The 17,674-nt window shown below is 43.8% G+C and overlaps 1 protein-coding gene across 1 annotated transcript in view; it reads left to right on the top strand.

Moving 5' to 3' along the window:
* The first annotated feature begins 986 nt into the window (after positions 1-986).
* LOC149447647 (adhesion G protein-coupled receptor F5-like) overlaps positions 987-17,674 on the top strand; it is a 183,969-nt gene continuing 167,281 nt past the window's right edge. Inside the window, exons 1-2 of the mRNA XM_089652272.1 lie at positions 987-1,091; positions 12,321-12,436. Of these exons, the coding sequence (XP_089508398.1) occupies positions 12,335-12,436 (102 nt within the window). The 5' untranslated portion in view covers positions 987-1,091; positions 12,321-12,334. The remainder of the gene's footprint in view (positions 1,092-12,320; positions 12,437-17,674) is intronic.

A 17,674-nucleotide genomic window follows, 5' to 3' on the forward strand; every position in this document is an offset into this window, starting at 1 on the left:
CCCGGACCCTGCATTCACTATATCTTGTCTCCCCAGACCCTGCATTCACTATATCTGGTCTCCCCGGACCCTGCATTTACTATATCCGGTCTCCCCGGAGCCTGCATTCACTATATCCGGTCTCCCCGGAGCCTGCATTCACTATATCCGGTCTCCCCGGACCCTGCATTCACTATATCCGGTCTGCCCGGATCCTGCATTCACTATATCCGCTATCCCCGGACCCTGCATTCACTATATCCGCTATCCCCGGACCCTGCATTCACTATATCTGGTCTCCCTGGATGCTGCATTCACTATATCTGGTCTCCCACAGTACACACAACATGGAAATGCAATTATTTTATAGTAAATATAAACTGCTAAATACATTTTCTCATCAGAAGTTAGAGCAGTCTTGTGACTTCTATCAGTGTCCAGCCCAGCACTAGCTACAGCTTGTAAGAGGAGTTTTCTTTCTGCTCTAGGAGGATGCAGGACCCCTGACCTCTGTCTGGACAGTGCTGTGCTGATCACATGCACTCTCCCAAAAAGAGAAAAAAAAAAACCTCTCTAGCAATACACACCAAACTGAGCATGTGCAAAATGCCTACAGTTCAGTCTTTCTTATCAGGAAATAAGAGGTGGTCGCTTGAAAAAGGGGAGAAACAGGGAAGAAAGGATCAAACAGCCTTTTTACACAATGCAGAGGATTAACCCCTTAGGTTCCACAGTGAGTATAACAAGCATGCTTTACTGCATATACAGACTGATTTTACTGTTGTGGGTTTAGTAACACTTTAATAGAGAATATATAGTTCATACCACTGTGCATATATCATTTGTCTTTCCTGTGTGGTATTGGTCCTCCGTCTTCCTTCTGGTGGAGTTGCTCTTGCAGCTGTTTACCTTCTAACCCAACGATAGACTGGAATGTCCACATAAGTTTGAAGACAGAGAGAAATGCAAAGGTGAGAGGAATGAGGAAGTGCGTCTTAAAACGCCTCATCCTTTGTAGCATCCACATATTATGAAATAAATAAGTTCAGTCCAGCACAGGTCACACTGAACTATGTGAGTGAGGACCCGCAGGAGACACGGTACAGCGACATGTGAGTAGTTCCTTATTAGCAGCGGTCATTTTCACCTCAAATTTAGTTTTTGTCATCGTCTTTTGACTAAAATGCTATTTTAATATTAGTCGTATTTTAATCATCTGATATGTTTTAGTTTTAGTTGTATTTTAGTTGACTAAAATTTGCAGTACATTTCAGTTGACTAAAATTGTTTTAGTCGACTAAAATCTAATGGGTTTAGTTAAATCGTAATGCATTATTTAAGCATTTCTCCAGAATTTCCAAACTCATTATATACTCCGGGAGTAAAAAAAAAACTGACAACATGTTATTATTTATGGTACTTATATAGCGCTGTCAATTTACGCTGCATTTTACATATATATATTATATTCACATCAGTCCCTAACCCTAAAGGAGTGCACAATGTAAGGTCCCTAACTCACATTCACACGTACACGGGACAATTTTTTTTAGACAGGAACCAATTAGTTTACCAGCATGTCTTTGGAGTGTGAGAGGAAACCGGAGGATCCGAAGGAAACCCACGCATTGATTTTTTCATTGTTTTCATCAATTGACAACAATTTGTTTAGTGTTTTCACTTGAAACATACATCTAATGAAATATATGAGGAAAATATTTTTGTCAACGAAATTAGCACTGCTTTTTAGAGATTCCTATGACAGCTGGAAAATCTGCCCATATTTAGCTAGATGAAGACAATCATAGTAATATATGCTGCAATTTTTAAAAGGAATACAGTCTTCCTCAACACTGGGATCACACTAATGTGATGCAGGACACTGCATGTAGTCCGCACAGGAATCGCACAGCATTCTGTACGGTGCAATTTGAGCCATACATTTTTGTATATTTTTTTTATAACATTCTCAATATGGCATTTTTTATTTTATTTTTTTACATTTTTTGAAAAATCTTTTTAATACTTTTATTAGAATAGTACAATGTTACCATAGTAATTCTGACACGTAGTCATTCTGACACTGAGGGGGACTGATTTGGTGTCACTGACATCCCCAGTTACACCAATACACTGATCAGTGCTAATAAAAAGCACTATCACTGTACTAACGGCATTGGGCAGGAAGGGGTTAACATGTGGGGCTACCAGAGTGTTAACTGTGTGCTGTGTGTGTTTTACTAAGTGGGCTGTATCTGTGTTTCACTGTAAGCACACTGCTTTGTATGGCTCTGCTACGCAGGAACTGACGGGAGAGATCTGTGTTATTGATACACAGGTCTCTTTCTCGTCGGAGATGCTCGATGATCACCGGGTGCCGGTGCGTTATCACCGCCTGGGACCCGGTAATTGACAGCCAAGGCCAGCATTCGTTATATATACGTTATTTTGCGTATCCCTGCCGCCCTGTAGAAGTATTTCTGCTATAGGGCGGAGGGGAAACGGTTAATTTCCAATTCATTTGCTATGTTATGATTTCAGAGATTCTGATGGATCCAACCCAAACACAATAAGTATGAATTATTATCGTACTTCACTTTTATACCTTACTGTATTTATTGGAATATATTTCCAATGTATATGTAGTGCACTTTTTATAATATTAAAAAATGTTAATGCAAAAAGAAGCGGCTGATTATTAGAATATTCACGCTACGCTCACTAGAATTAAAACGAATGGGTTTGAATCAATTCAGACTATTCGTTATGTCATTACATTATTTTGGATGCTTCAAACATTAACAAAAGGCCCAAACTATCGCATCATGTCTTTTGAAAGAAATGAATATATACCAATGAATTCAATGTTTCCATTTTAATTTATTTTGGATTAGCTGAAATTTGTTACTATTGTGATTTGGAGATTCTGATACATCCGAATCTACCAATGAAAATTTTGTCCGCATTACGATTCGTAATGAAGCAAATCATACATGTCTACTTGTAATGTCTAATAAAAAATGTATTTCTCTCTATCATCCCAAAGATAGGATTCAACTGGGGTTTCAGATTTGTTGCTGCCTGTAATTTAGAGTAAGCAACAAGATAGATAGTCTCAATAAAAGATCCCTTGGCATGAGAATAAGCCGGGTTCACACTGGATCTGACTTTGAAATCACTTGAAGTCGCACAATTTCAAAGTCGGATGTCAGTGTGACTTCAGGTGAAACTTGATAGACATCTTTATGCACAGATGTCAATGCAAGTCACACCAGAAATCAACAAAATTAGTGCAGGAATCAAATTGATCAGAACAGTTCCATTGCTGATCATAAGGTGCGACTTGTCATGCAATTTGACACTGTCAAATCGCATGACAAGTTGCATCAGTGTGAACTAGGGCTTAAGTTCAAAATAAATATATTTTAATAATCCTAAAAAACAATCTGTTTCTCTATATCATCTCAAAGATAGGATTTGGATTCATCTGGGGTTTCAGATTTGCCATTGTCTGTAGTACAGTGTAAGCAACATGATAAGACTTTGATAAAAGATCCTTTCACATGAAATTGGTAATATTTTAGTCTTAGAGAAGTGAAGATTATACAGTTTTTAATTCCATCTCTGGTGTTTTCAGAATGAGGAGCTTCTTATGTCTAATAAAAAATCTATTTTTATCATCCCAAACTGGGGTTTCAGAATTGTTGTCTGTAATTCAGAGTATGCAACTAGAAGGCAAGTCTCGATAAAAGATTCCATGTTATGGGGATACAATTTAAAAAAAGATCCTTTTATAAACCTAACAAATTTGTTTCTCACTATTATCCCAAAGATAGGATTTGGATTTAGGCTAGGTTCACATTTGTGCGGGTTTGTGCCACTGTGGATCCCCACAAAAATCCGTGCAGAAGAATGTGTACCCGCGGGCGGGTACCATTAATTCTAATGGCATGTCGCCCGCACTGGAAATCGCAACCATACTGAGAACCGAGGTTCCCATGTGGGCTGTGTTTTCAGAAGAAGTGCAGGGACTTCTTCCCTGCGTGTCCCGGGGCACGGGAGTCCATTCAAATGAATGGGCTCCCGTGCCTGCGCAAAACGCGGCCCGCAGGAACGCGGATATGTGAACCAGAGGTAAATGGAGGTTTCACTTAGAATCTGAAGACCTTTGATTTGCAAGGACTTTTTTCTCTTGAAAGTATGTGAGTGCATAGATTGAATATTTTTGCTCTACCTGAAGGGTTTTCTAAGCATTTTTGACTTTTTATGTGAAGCCATGGATCTTTTTTTAGAGATGCATATTTTTTATGTATTTTTCAGTTTTCTTTCTAATAGTTTGAGGTACAGTAATTCCTTAAAAAGGTGCAGTATTGATGGTGTTGACTATTATTATTTTATACAGGATTTCCATAGCTCCAACAGTTTTTGCAGCACTTTACTATGGGGACACCTAAGTTTTGTTTGGATCACGTGTCTTCCACCAAATATGCGGTACATACTTAGGTCTTCTTAAAGTCCCGGTTCACATATATGCGGCCGTGCGGGCCGCTCTTTGCACTGGCACAAGAGCACATTCATGTGAATGGACTCTAGTGCCCCATGACATGCAGGGAAGAAGTCCCTGCACTTCTTCTGGAAATGCAGCCCGCACAGGAACATCGGTTCCCAGTACAGTTGCGTTTTCCAATGCGGGCGGTGTGCCATTAGAACTAATGACACCCGCCCGCAGGTGTGCGGGTGGTGCGACTGCACGGATTTTCGTGCGGATCCGCAGCAGCGCCACCCGCACAGATGTGAACCTAACCTTACTTGTTTGTATATAGCAAGAGACAAAACTTGTTGGATATCGGGACATTATATGATATGGTGGTATTAATCTGCTCTAAAGGGACTGACCATTCGAGCACTCGGGCACTGCCCGAGGGCCCGGGGTCAGTAGGGGGCCCCATGAAATGCCCCTGGTACCTTTTTATAGGCTTTTTTGAGTGTGGGCAAGGACACAGAGGCCCCATGATCCCTTATTGCCCGGGGGCCCCATGAGTTGTCAGTCCGCCCCTGCTGGATACTAACATTTAGAGGTAAAAAGTTGATCCAGGGAATATCCGATTGCCTCTTGGGGGATCAGGAAGGATTTTTTTCCCTGCGGGAGCAAATTGGATCATGGTTTGCTGGAGGTTTTTTTTTTTGCCTTCCTCTGGATCAACTTTGCCTTCCTCTGGATCAACTGTGTGTATAGGATTGTAACTTTTTTTTTTTAATGGTTGAACTAGATGGACTTTTGTCTTTTTTCAGCCATACTAACTATGAAACTATATGTAACTATGATACCTGCTCTCTGTACATTATATACTTCTGATCCCTGCTCTCTGTGCGCTACACAATCCTGCCCCCTGTACTATGTGCCATATGCACTCCTGACCCCTGCACTCTGTATGTTCCTAATTCATGACACCTGCTCTCTGTACATTATATACTCCTGATCCCTGCCCTCTGTGTGCTCCACAATCTTGCCCCCTGCACTCTGTGCCATATGCACTCCTGACCCCTGCACTCTGTATGTTCCTAATTCATGACACCTGCTCTCTGTACATTATATACTCCTGATCCCTGCCCTCTGTGTGCTCCACAATCTTGCCCCCTGCACTCTGTGCCATATGCACTCCTGACCCCTGCACTCTGTATGTTCCTAATTCATGACACCTGCTCTCTGTACATTATATACTCCTGATCCCTGCCCTCTGTGTGCTCCACAATCTTGCCCCCTGCACTCTGTGCCATATGCACTCCTGACCCCTGCACTCTGTATGTTCCTAATTCATGACACCTGCTCTCTGTACATTATATACTCCTGATCCCTGCCCTCTGTGTGCTCCACAATCTTGCCCCCTGCACTCTGTGCCATATGCACTCCTGACCCCTGCACTCTGTATGTTCCTAATTCATGACACCTGCTCTCTGTACATTATATACTCCTTATCCCTGCCCTGCCCCTTGTACTCTGTGCCAAATGCAGTCCCTCTTCCCTTTTTAGGTCAGTCCCTAAAAAGTCACAATATTTAATACCTAACTCAAGGTACTTATTTAGGAAGACAAGACACTGTGTACATTCAGCATTGATATTTTCTTCAACAATTCTTCATTCTTTCTGCATTCTTTTGCTATGGGACAGAGGGTGGAGTCTGCCTGGAAGTCTTGACAAGGAACTGATTAGATTTCTAATTGTCATCTGGTGCATCTCACGTATGTGTCAAGCATTTATTTATAGCATTGCTGCTGTCTAATGTATCCATGAGATGAAATACAAACAGTAGCACACAAAAGGGGGTTATTTACTAAACCAGGAGAGTGCACAATCTGGTGCAGCTCTGCATAGAAACCAATCAGCTTCCAGCTTTTATTGCCAAATCTTAAATGAACAAGCTGAAGTTAGAAGCTGATTGGCTACCATGTCCAGCTGCACCAGGTTCTGAGTGCTCCAGTTTTAGTAAATTGTCCCTAATGTGCCGTACAACAACCGGGAAGACGATGCATCCTCAGATATGGGGGAAATGTCCATAAAAACTGGACCTGGTCCTGTTGCTGTTACTGGTCTAGGGCAGTGGTCGGCAAGCCGCGGCTCGCGAGCCACATGCGGCTCTTTACACATCTTAATGCGGCTCTTCTGTGTGCCGGGCGCTCGCTCCCCTCCTCTCCCTCCTCTCGGGCGGCCGCTCCTCTCCCCTCCCTCCTCTCGGGCGGCCGAGGACTCTGCAGCTAGCCCAGCAATGATTGGCCAGTCTCGCTGCCACTCACATCCTGATAGCTAGTGATTGGCTGTCAGGATGTGTGTAGGCGGGGCAGCGTGACGAACGTGAGGGGAGCTAGGCTCCTCTCACAGTCCGCCCTGAAGACCGGAACGGCGCTGGGAGCACGGCGAGAGGAACGCGCGGAGCAAAGGTAAGTGAATTGACACAGGGGGGACTTGGCTTACTACTTGCTACTTACTTACTACTACTATATGAGGGATGAATTAATATGGGGGATGAATTACTATATGGGGGATGAATTACTATGGGGAATGAATTACTATATGGGGGATGAATTACTATATGGGGGATGAATTACTATATGGGGGATGAATTACTATGGGGGATGAATTACTATATGGGGGATGAATTACTATATGGGGGATGTATTACTATGGGGGATGAATTACTATATGGGGGATGAATTACTATATGGGGGATGAATTACTATGGGGGATGAATTACTATATGGGGGATGAATTACTATATGGGGGATGAATTACTATGGGGGATGAATTACTATATGGGGGATGAATTACTATGGGGGATGAATTACTATATGGGGGATGAATTACTATATGGGGAATGAATTACTATATGGGGGATGCATTACTATATGGGGGATGTATTACTATGGGGGATGAATTACTATATGGGGGATGAATTACTATATGGGGGATGAATTACTATGGGGGAGGAATTACTATATGGGGGATGCATTACTATATGGGGGATGTATTACTATGGGGGATGAATTACTATATGGGGGATGAATTACTATATGGGGGATGAATTACTATGGGGGAGGAATTACTATGGGGGATGAATTACTACATGAGGGATGAATTACTATATGGGGGAGGAATTACTATGGGGGATGAATTACTATGGGGGATGAATTACTATGGGGGATGAATTACTATATGGGGGATGAATTACTATATGGGGGATGAATTACTATGGGGGATGAATTACTATATGGGGGATGAATTACTATGGGGGATGAATTACTATAGGGGGGATGAATTACTATATGGGGGATGAATTACTATATGGGGGATGAATTACTATAAAAACTTATTGAAACTAAAAACAGTGTACCATCCTATGTATTTTCAGTTTTAAAAATGTGGCTCTCAAAATAAATTTCAATCGTGGTTTTGGCGAGATTTGGCTCAGTTGAAAAAAAAGGTTGCCCACCACTGGTCTAGGGCATCCTGCTGATAAGGCAAAAAGTAAGAAAAGTCTGGACCCAGTGCATTAAAAGACAATTTTAATAATATAAAACACAATACAAATCTCACAAACATAGATTGTGAAGCACAGCATGTGGGGCTCACAGGTACAACAGCTGCAACCTTCACACCATGGCCAGTGGTGGGGTTAGATTTCAGATCCCCAGATGTCTCTCAATCCTCCAGAGACAATCCCTTATTACTGGAATCTGGCGGTTTCCTCAGTCACTCAAGTAGGCACAGATTATGCAATTTTCTTTCCTTCCATCTGTGCTCGATTCCCCCATCAATACAGTGTTGATGGGGGAATCCCTTCCGCAGCTCTATTGTGTTCTGCCAACAGGAGGGATCCCCCCATCGACACTGACTGTGTCTCCCATGTCCACAAGATCACTGCTGGTGGCTATAGCCAGAAGGAGTATTCCCCCTCTGGAGATAATTGAACCATGCTTTATAGGGATTTTGTACTTATCTCTGGATCAACTGTGGGTATAGGATTGTGTATATGGTGATTTTTTATTTATTTATTTTCTTTTCTATTAGTTAACCTCTTAAGCACCGCTGTATAGCAAATATTCTACTACAGGGCGGCCCCTGTGCGCAAAATCATATATATAAACGTAATTTTGCATTTCTGGGTAGGGGCAGGCGCTCGCACGCTCGCACGCTACACACGCCGCCATTCGCGGGTGTCAATCACTGGGTCCCGGCCACAGTGATTACCGGCGATCACCGGCGATTACCCGCACACAGTGATTACCGGAGATCACCGACAGGAAGGAGGGCTGCTTTGTTTACCAACAGTCCTCCTCCCTGTCAGTTTGGGCACACTACTCTGGATGGCTGAGCACAGCAATCCAGAGCAATGTGCTTACAGTGAAAAACACCCCCTAGTAAAACACTCCCATCACACAGGTAACCCTTTGATTGCTCCTCATTTTAACCCATTCCTGCCCAGTGCCATTAGTACAGTGTCATTGCTTTTTTTTTTAGCACAGATCACTGTATTGGTGTCACTGGGGATGTCAGTGACACCAAGTCAATTCCCCCCAGTGTCAGAATGCCTGCCGCAGTCCGGCAGTCCGGCAGTCCCACTATATGTCGCTGATCACCACCATAAGTCGCTGTTTGCCGCCATTATTAGTATAAAAAAAAACAAATTCCAGTATATATACCACCATTTGAAAACACTATAACTTTCACGTAAACCAATTAATTTACACGTATTGGGATTTTATTTTAACAAAGACATGTCGCAGAATACATTTTGTCTTACATTTCTGACGAGAGTTGATTTTTTAAATTTTTTACTGGACATGTTTTATAGCAAAAAGTCCAAAATATTGTTTTGTTTCTCAAAATTGTTAGTCTTTTTTTTTTTTTAATAGCGCAAAAAATTAAAAATGCACAGGCGATCAAATACCACCAAAAGAAAGCTCAATTTGTGGGGAAAAAAGGATGTAAACTTCATTTGGGTGCAGCGTTGCATGACCGCACAATTGTCAGTTAAAGTAATGCAGCGCCGTAACGCAAACTGCTTCTTTAAACTACAGTAGATGGGCTTGTGTCTTTTTTCAAACAAACTATGCCTTCCTTCACAAGAAACTTCATCACCACACGCTGTCCCATGCACGCACTAACACTGTTGTCTGCCATCTTGATTAACAGTCCCTGGACTGGCCCACAACATGTGCACTACCTTTCAGTAATAGGACACACTTGTCACTTACTACCGTGTGTAGTACCGCCATGCTAGCATCCCTTTATATACCTGTAAAATTAAAAGTCCCGGTGTGACTTGAACGCCTGTCGTATTTATGTTTTTGTTTAGCTATTTTCAACAGTAGTACAGTCTCTAAAGTGCGGTAACCCAACAGCTCTGGCAGAGAATCCACAGATAAACACCAATTGCTAAAACATTTTGCATAAAATATTCTGGAAGCGTCATTTTACACTACCCATTCTGTACTGCAACTCCTGCTGTGGCTGCTGATAGGTTGAAGGTTTTTCTGGGTGGCAAAAATCCAGAGGTCTGTAGCATGTAGGGCATCTTCCAGAGGTCCGTAGTATTTATGAACCAGCAGGGCAGAGGACTAGGCATCAGCAGGGCAGAGGACTGGGTGTCAGCAGGACAGAGGACTAGGTGTCAGCAGGGCAGAGGACTAGGTGTCAGCAGGGCAGAGGACTAGGTGTCAGCAGGGCAGAGGACTAGGTGTCAGCAGGGCAGAGGACTAGGTGTCAGCAGGGCAGAGGACTGGGTGTCAGCTGGGCAGATGACTGGGTGTCAGCAGGCCAGAGGACTAGTCAGGATGGCAGAGGACTGGGTGTCATCAGAGCATAGGACTAGGCATCAGCAGGGCAGAGGACTGGGTTTCAGCTGGGCAGATGACTGGGTGTCAGCAGGCCGTAGGACTAGGCATCAGCAGGGCAGAGGACTGTGTGTCAGCTGGGCAGATGACTGGGTGTCAGCAGGCTGGAGGACTAGGCATCAGCAGGGCAGAGGACTGGGTGTCAGCAGAGCAGAGGACTGGGTGTCAGCAGGCCAGAGGACTAGGCATCAGCAGGGCAGAAGACTATGTGTTAGCAGGACAGATGACTGGGTGTCAGCATGGCAGAGTACTGGGTGTCAGCAGAGCAGAGGACTGGGTGTCAGCAGAGCAGAGGACTAGGCATAAGCAGGGCAGAAGTCTAGGTGTCAGCATGGCAGAGGACTGGGTTTCATCAGGGCAGAGAACTAGGCATCAGCAGGGCAGAGGACTGGGTGTCAGCAGAGCAGAGGACTGGGTGTCAGCAGGCCAGAGGACTAGGTATCAGCAGGCCAGAGGACTAGGTATCAGCAGGGCAGAGGACTGGGTGTCAGCATGGCAGAGGACTGGGTGTCAGCAGGGCAGAGGACTGGGTGTCAGCATGGCAGAGGACTGGGTGTCAGCAGGGCAGAGGACTGGGTGTCAGCAGGGCAGAGGACTAGGCGTCAGCAGGGCAGAGGACTAGGCGTCAGCAGGGCAGAAGACTAGGTGTCAGCAGGGCAGAAGACTGGGTGTCAGCAGGACAGAGGACTGGGTGTCAGCAGGACAGAGGACTAGGCGTCAGCAGGGCAGAGGACTAGGCGTCAGCAGGGCAGAGGATTAGGTGTCAGCAGGGCAGAGGATTCGGTGTCAGCAGGGCAGATGACTGAATGTCAGCAGGGCAGAGGACTGGGTGCCAGCAGGACAGAGGACTGTGCTCTGTCTTTGTGATTGTGCCGGGATGACTGACTTCTGCCCGTGCCCAGGAGTTACATCATCCTGTGTTGGCCAATGAAGATGCTTGAAGACTGGCACTTGGGGAGAAGATATTGCATCCGTGAGAAACACCCTGTGTACTTTGAACGTTAGAGAGCAGGTGAGTATAGTTATATCAGTTCTGCTTTAAATAGAATAAAGTCAACCTAATATCAATTTGAATACCCAATCATGTACAAGGGAAATTTGAAAAAGAAAACTGATTTTACCTGAACAAGATTTGCCCTGTCTTCGCTACACCCTGGCAATAAGTCCATGCTCACCAGCGATGCTGTCTGTAGGGGATGTAAGTTCAGTCCGCGAAATGTGCTGCAGAATTATGGCTGTTTTCTTTCCCTCAGTTCTTAAGATGGAGTCTGAGCTCCCAGGATGCACCTGTTTCCTTTTCTTAGAAGGAAGTATAATGGGAGTTTTTATTAACCAAACAATTTCTGGATTCTGCAAAACAGTAAATTTATTCTGAGCTTCATTTAGTGGCCGAATTTAATATTGCATAATGTTTTTCCCTGCTGAAAGCAGAACATGATTGGATGTTCAAAGTGAGCACAGTTTCATCTCATTCATATGGGCATACTTAACCATACACCTATGGGAAGGGCTGTATTTGCTCACACAGAATGCACAAGTTCCATGCATCTGTGTACAAGCAGTCCCGTTCATTGGGATGCAAATGCTGCACAGACACAGCTACTGCTCTCAGTTTGACATCATGTATTAGCAGGTGTGTGTCCTCAAATGCAAGCAGTGTGAGTTCTGGGACACGCACACACACCCACATGGAAGTCAAATTTGTCCATGCAGCTGCTGCGTCCCAATTTCCAGGAATAGGACTGCCTGCACAGGGATGTATGGAACACCTGCGTGGGCAAACACAGCCCTTCGTATGAGTGTATGCTTAAGTACACCCATGTGACTGAGGTCTTATTCACAAAGTGAAATGTATAGTCTCTTCAGTTACTAAGCAATCATAAACAACTCTTTTACTGGGTTTTATGATCAGCCCTTCAATATTTATTGAATCATTTTCTCTTTTGTTTCAGCAACCTACACCAGAATGATGGGGCTGCCATCAATTTTGTACCTATTGTTATGTCTCTCATGGCAAACATCCCTCAGCTTATCAGAGGAAGATTTTCAAGCCCATTTAGAAGCATCCGTAAGTCAATACAAATAACATGTTGTAAGTGATTGTCACAGCTAGTCAATAGAAGGAATATATTATTAGGCCTCATTCACACAGGGCATACAGAATCGTATGCCCAAGTGGGGGGTCATGTTTAACCACTTCCCATCCGGCCCATGTACGAAAACGGCTGGACGGGAGCAGTGCAGGAGCGGGGTGCCGTTTATAAACGGCGCCCGCATTTTCAGCCAATGCGCGCTCCCTGGGAGCACGCGGCACTGCGATCCGGTGCCCACTGTGTCTTCCGATCCCTGTACGGGACCTCTGTATGAGGTCCCAATCATGTGATTGCTGATTGGCCAATCAGTGATCACATTAACAGTAGTAAGCAATATCTCACTTCCTGGCATCACTGCTTACTACATGTGAAATCTGTAAATGATCACAGAGATCACATGATACAAGGCTATTCACAACAGCCTTGTACCATGTGACAAGGTGTGACCAATCACAGCTCTCACAATATTTCTCAATGGCTGCAAGAATGCATTCAGAGAGAAGGAGAAATTTTTGCTTTTACAGCCTTTATGGGTGTAAAAGCAATCGGTGTAGAAAAAAAAAATCTTCATCACCCCTAACAAGTAGTACAGTGTCACTATGCTGACACTGTACTGCTAGGGTGACAATATGTTAAAAAAAAACCAAAAACATAAATAATAATATAAAAAAATAAAATAAAAACGTTAAAAAAAATTTGAAAAATGATAATTTTTGGTTATAAACTAATTTGGGTTATTTTTTTTTTACTAGAAAGATAGTTGAATACATTTTGGCTAAGATTTATGAAGAAAGATTATTTATTTGCAAAAGTTTATAAGAAAAACACTTTTTTTCAACATTTTTGGACTTTTTCATTTAAATAGCAAAAAAAAAAAATCCCAGTGGTGAATAAATACAACCAAAATAAAGTTTTATATGTCTCCAAAAAATGCTAAAAATGTCATATGGGTACAATGTTGCATGACCGCACAATTGTCATTCACAGTGTGACAGCGCTGAAAGCTGAAAATTGGCCTGGACAAGAACGGGGTAAAAGTGTCTGGACTTGAAGTAGTTAACCTCATGGGGATTCTCCGGTGTTCCGTGGCATCCCCGTATAGGCAGTCCCTTTCATGTCGCTTGAGACACAGCGGCTGCAAGGACACAGTCCTGTGTGGGTGCAGGTGCTTGTCTCTGAATGCAGTGCAGTGTGAGTTCTGGGACCTGCGCACACCCGCACCCACATGTCATATTGGAGCACAGCAGCTCTGTCCCAATAGACACGAATAGGACTACCCAGGACAGTACACCTGTGCATCCTTGTGTAGGTACACTCTGCCCTGCAGGGGCGTATGGTGTTGAAAACACTGTGTGAATGAGCCTTACCGGAAAAAACATATTTCACACTGGGTGATCACATCCGTGCCCAGTGCAGGCCCATGTTTACCAGCACGGGCATGCGCTGGTGTTGCATGCATCCCCATAAGCTAGTCCAAGAGCTTTCAATTGGGATGCAGTGGCTGCACGGACACAGCTACTGGTCCAAATGTGACATTTGTGTGGATGCACCCAAAATGCGTTCTGGGCCATGTGGACAAAAATGGGACTGCCAGCAAGGGGATGCAGCAACAATTGTGCATCTCAGTTACGGTAAAACATGGCCTGGCATGGGAGCACGGATATAATTTCCCCATGTGAATGAGGCCAAAGGGTAAGATTCTGTATGGGATCATAAGTAGCAACCAAGACATAAACATAACATTAAAGTGTTACTAAAAGAATTTTTCTCAACTAAAATAATAAACATGCAGACCATGTGGTGACACCACTTTGAAGCTGGATTCAAGGAGAAAAGTTGTCAGCAAGTGAATGAAGGGAGCAGCATCCTGAGTGTGCTCCAGTATCTTGAGTGAGGTGAGGCTGAGTGGACGCCGCTCAGAACCAGCCCTGGGAGTCAACCTCTGTGACCAAGCCCCGATGGGCAGGGCGAAACACATCAGAGGGCATGGCTAGTGTGGTGCTGAGGCCACTCCATATACTCAACATGCTTGACTTCTGGAGCCGGTTCTGGGCGGCTGTAAAAAGAAAAAATGCAGCGCTAATTAAAAAACATACAAATGTCATAAATAAAAGTCCATATGAGTCCTCAAATAAATGAGACAAATTGCAAGAGAAGATTCTGATCTCATGAGCCATCACCATACACCTGAAAAAATTAGCCCCTTACCTGACACTTTGACCGTATAACACCGGTCAATAAGCGTAGTGTAATAAGGAATCAGTATGGCAGGTAATCTTCAGTAGAAATCCTCTCCCAGATATAGGATAATTCCTCCACTTTAAAAAACTCCAAAACTTGAAACTCCCATCCGACAATCAAATAGAGAATAAAGAACAAAAGCAACTCATGGTGTAGTAATTACTTAAAGTTTTGACAGATTTATTACGAGATCCACGTACATCAAGAATTTTAAATAACCAGCATTGAATTGAAATTGTTTCAAACCAAAAACATGGCCGCCGTCCCTCCAGAACAATGGTGACGTCACATGTCGAGGCTCCACCCAACGTGTTTCATCATCAGAAAGACGTCATCAGGGGCGACTTGCTATTATTGACCAGTGTTATACGGTCAAAGTGTACGGTAAGGGGCTCATTTTTTCGGGTGTATGGTGACGGTATCATGTATCATGAGATCAGAATCTTCTCTTGCAATTTGTCTCATTTATTTGAGGACTCACATGGACTTTTATCTCTGACATATGCTTTTTAATTAGCGCTACATTTGCAATATCGCTTTCTATGTGCGAGCTGCTTTTTTGTTATATTGTGTTTTTTATTTGGAGTGCGGTTACATCTAAGCGCAGGTATTGTGTTTTTTATTGGTTCCGAGCGGAGTCCGCTTTCCCTCTCCTCACTTAAAATAATAAACATGTTATCCTCTCCCGCTCTGTGCAATGGTGCACAGTCAATCTTGGCTGCAAAGGCGGTGCTGTTTGGCGGCTGCTGTGCAGGCAGAGCAGAGGACAAGGGGGAACCCATGTTCCTCTGAGGCCTCTGTAGGTGTCATCAGGGGAGCAGCTGTCCAGTTGGATGTTGCTGCCCTAGCTAAACTCTGTGGCCATCTTTGGTGCTGGCATTGCTAATAAATAGCATTGTCCCCCTTACGTTGGCGCTCATTTTGCAAGTGGTCAGGTCAGGGACAGAACCCTTCACTGGTTAGGAATAGATTGTCTAGCGCAGGGACAGGTTCCTGTAGAGAAGGGTCAAATTAGGGACTGTCGCTTACTCAGGTGCCCCATTGCCAGTCTGCATTCCAGCTGCCTCCTCTGTCAGATGCTATGGGGTTTATTTACTAAAGCTGGAGAGTCCAAAATCAGACTCCCTTCTGCATAGAAACCAATCAGCTTCCAGGTTTCATTGCCAAAGCTTCATTGAACAAGCTGAGGTTAGAAGCTGATTGGTTTCTATGCAGAAGGGAGTCTGATTTTGGACTCTCCAGCTTTAGTAAATAAACCCCTTTGTGTCTACAGTGTGTACGGCAATCTTCTGTATGGTTCTTTGTAAGCACTTCGGCCTGGTGCGGCCTTGTATGCAGCCTCTGTTATATTGCCTTAATACCCTCATGTATTATGCATCTGATCTCCGTATGGGTTCTCTGCCCTGCAGGCATCAAGCGCTGAGCCGCGCTCACACATATGTGCTCACTCCCGAGCTGTGTGGTTCTATGGAGCTGTACTTCACAGACACACAGAGCATGGCATGGCCCCACCCCCACTTCCTCCTCACTGCATTTGATTGACAGCAGCAGGAGCCAATGGCTCCTGTGTGAAGAGGAAGTGTGGGGACAGAAGAGATGCGGCCGTGCACAGCGTTGGATCGATTGAAAACTCAGGTAAGTTAATAAAAATATTGAAACAGAAAACTCAGGTAAGTATATATGGAGGTGGGGAAGGAGAGCAAACCGTAAAACGTTTTTTTTTTTTACCCTAATGCAGGGAATGCATTAAGGTAAAAAACATTTTTGGCTTTAGAACCACTTTAAATAATTGAACCCACAAACTCAAATATGGCCTAAAACATGGCTGCTGCCCTTTGGTTTCAAAGGCAGTAATTATTAAACCATTATAAAAGACATCAAAATGCAATCAATTGTATCACTCAAAATGAAAAACAAAAAAACCTCCCAGCCCAGTCACTACGACTCGAGCCGAGGCCATGAATAACTGCATTTTTCAAACGACTGCCTCCTTTACTAACATGGTGACCCACCATATAAAAAGGCTGCGACAAACTGGGCGGGGCTCACAGACGGTGTTCTCTGTCAGATCACCTCACCTTCTGTATGTAGAGGGTCTCCGGAATTTTCTACAAGGTCACATGACCTTTCCCACACTTTTTTCCTACTCACAAGAAACAGATGGGGGAACCGGGAAACCTGCTGCTGCCACGATCCCATTAGGGAAAAAGGGGCCTTAAAACAGACTCCCCACCTTATCCATTTCATTCTTTTTTGGCCTAAATGTTACCACAAATGGGATTTCACTGAAAGCTGAACTCCAGGCAAATGGCTAAACACAAAGATGAAATACATAATGTGTACTGTATACGAGACCTGTGTCACCTGCACAGGGAGAGGGGACCTGCATTTACCCTACTGCTGTTCAGTAACACTTCGAAGTCTTGTCCCTCCTCCACCTTGTGACTGGACAGTGGAAGGAGAAGCAGAGTTCATCTCTCTGTCACTCCTTTCCAGTCAGCATGTTCCTTGCATTTCAGCACACCTGATTGGCTCTTTGTGTTGTTTCTAACTAACCCAGTCTTATCTCTGCTGTACTGGAACTGCATGAGGCAGATACTGTGTTAAATTGAGGTACTTAACCATTTCCCACCCATAGGATGTCATACGATGTCCTCGTGTTGAAATGGTTATACTGGGATGATGCCTGCACCTGCAGGAATCATCCTGGTAACAAAAATTTGCAATCTGTGTCTGATCAGCTGCATTGGAGGCCAGAGGAGAAATTTGGGGTCTAATAGACCCCAGATCTGTCCATAGAGAGGACCATCCCTTGTGAAAGCAAGAAAGGTGATTCAAAAATACAATTTGATGAATTTTAGGGCACATAAACACAACATAATACCCAATTGTTTGGTAAAATATAAAAGATAATGTCACACTGAGTAAATAGATACTTAACCTGTCATGTTTTGAAATTGCGTACGCCCGTA

The sequence above is a fragment of the Staurois parvus genome, unplaced genomic scaffold, assembly GCF_062004578.1.
Source record: "Staurois parvus isolate SC_StPar_1 unplaced genomic scaffold, SC_StPar_1.0 ptg000678l, whole genome shotgun sequence".
Taxonomy (NCBI): domain Eukaryota; kingdom Metazoa; phylum Chordata; class Amphibia; order Anura; family Ranidae; genus Staurois; species Staurois parvus.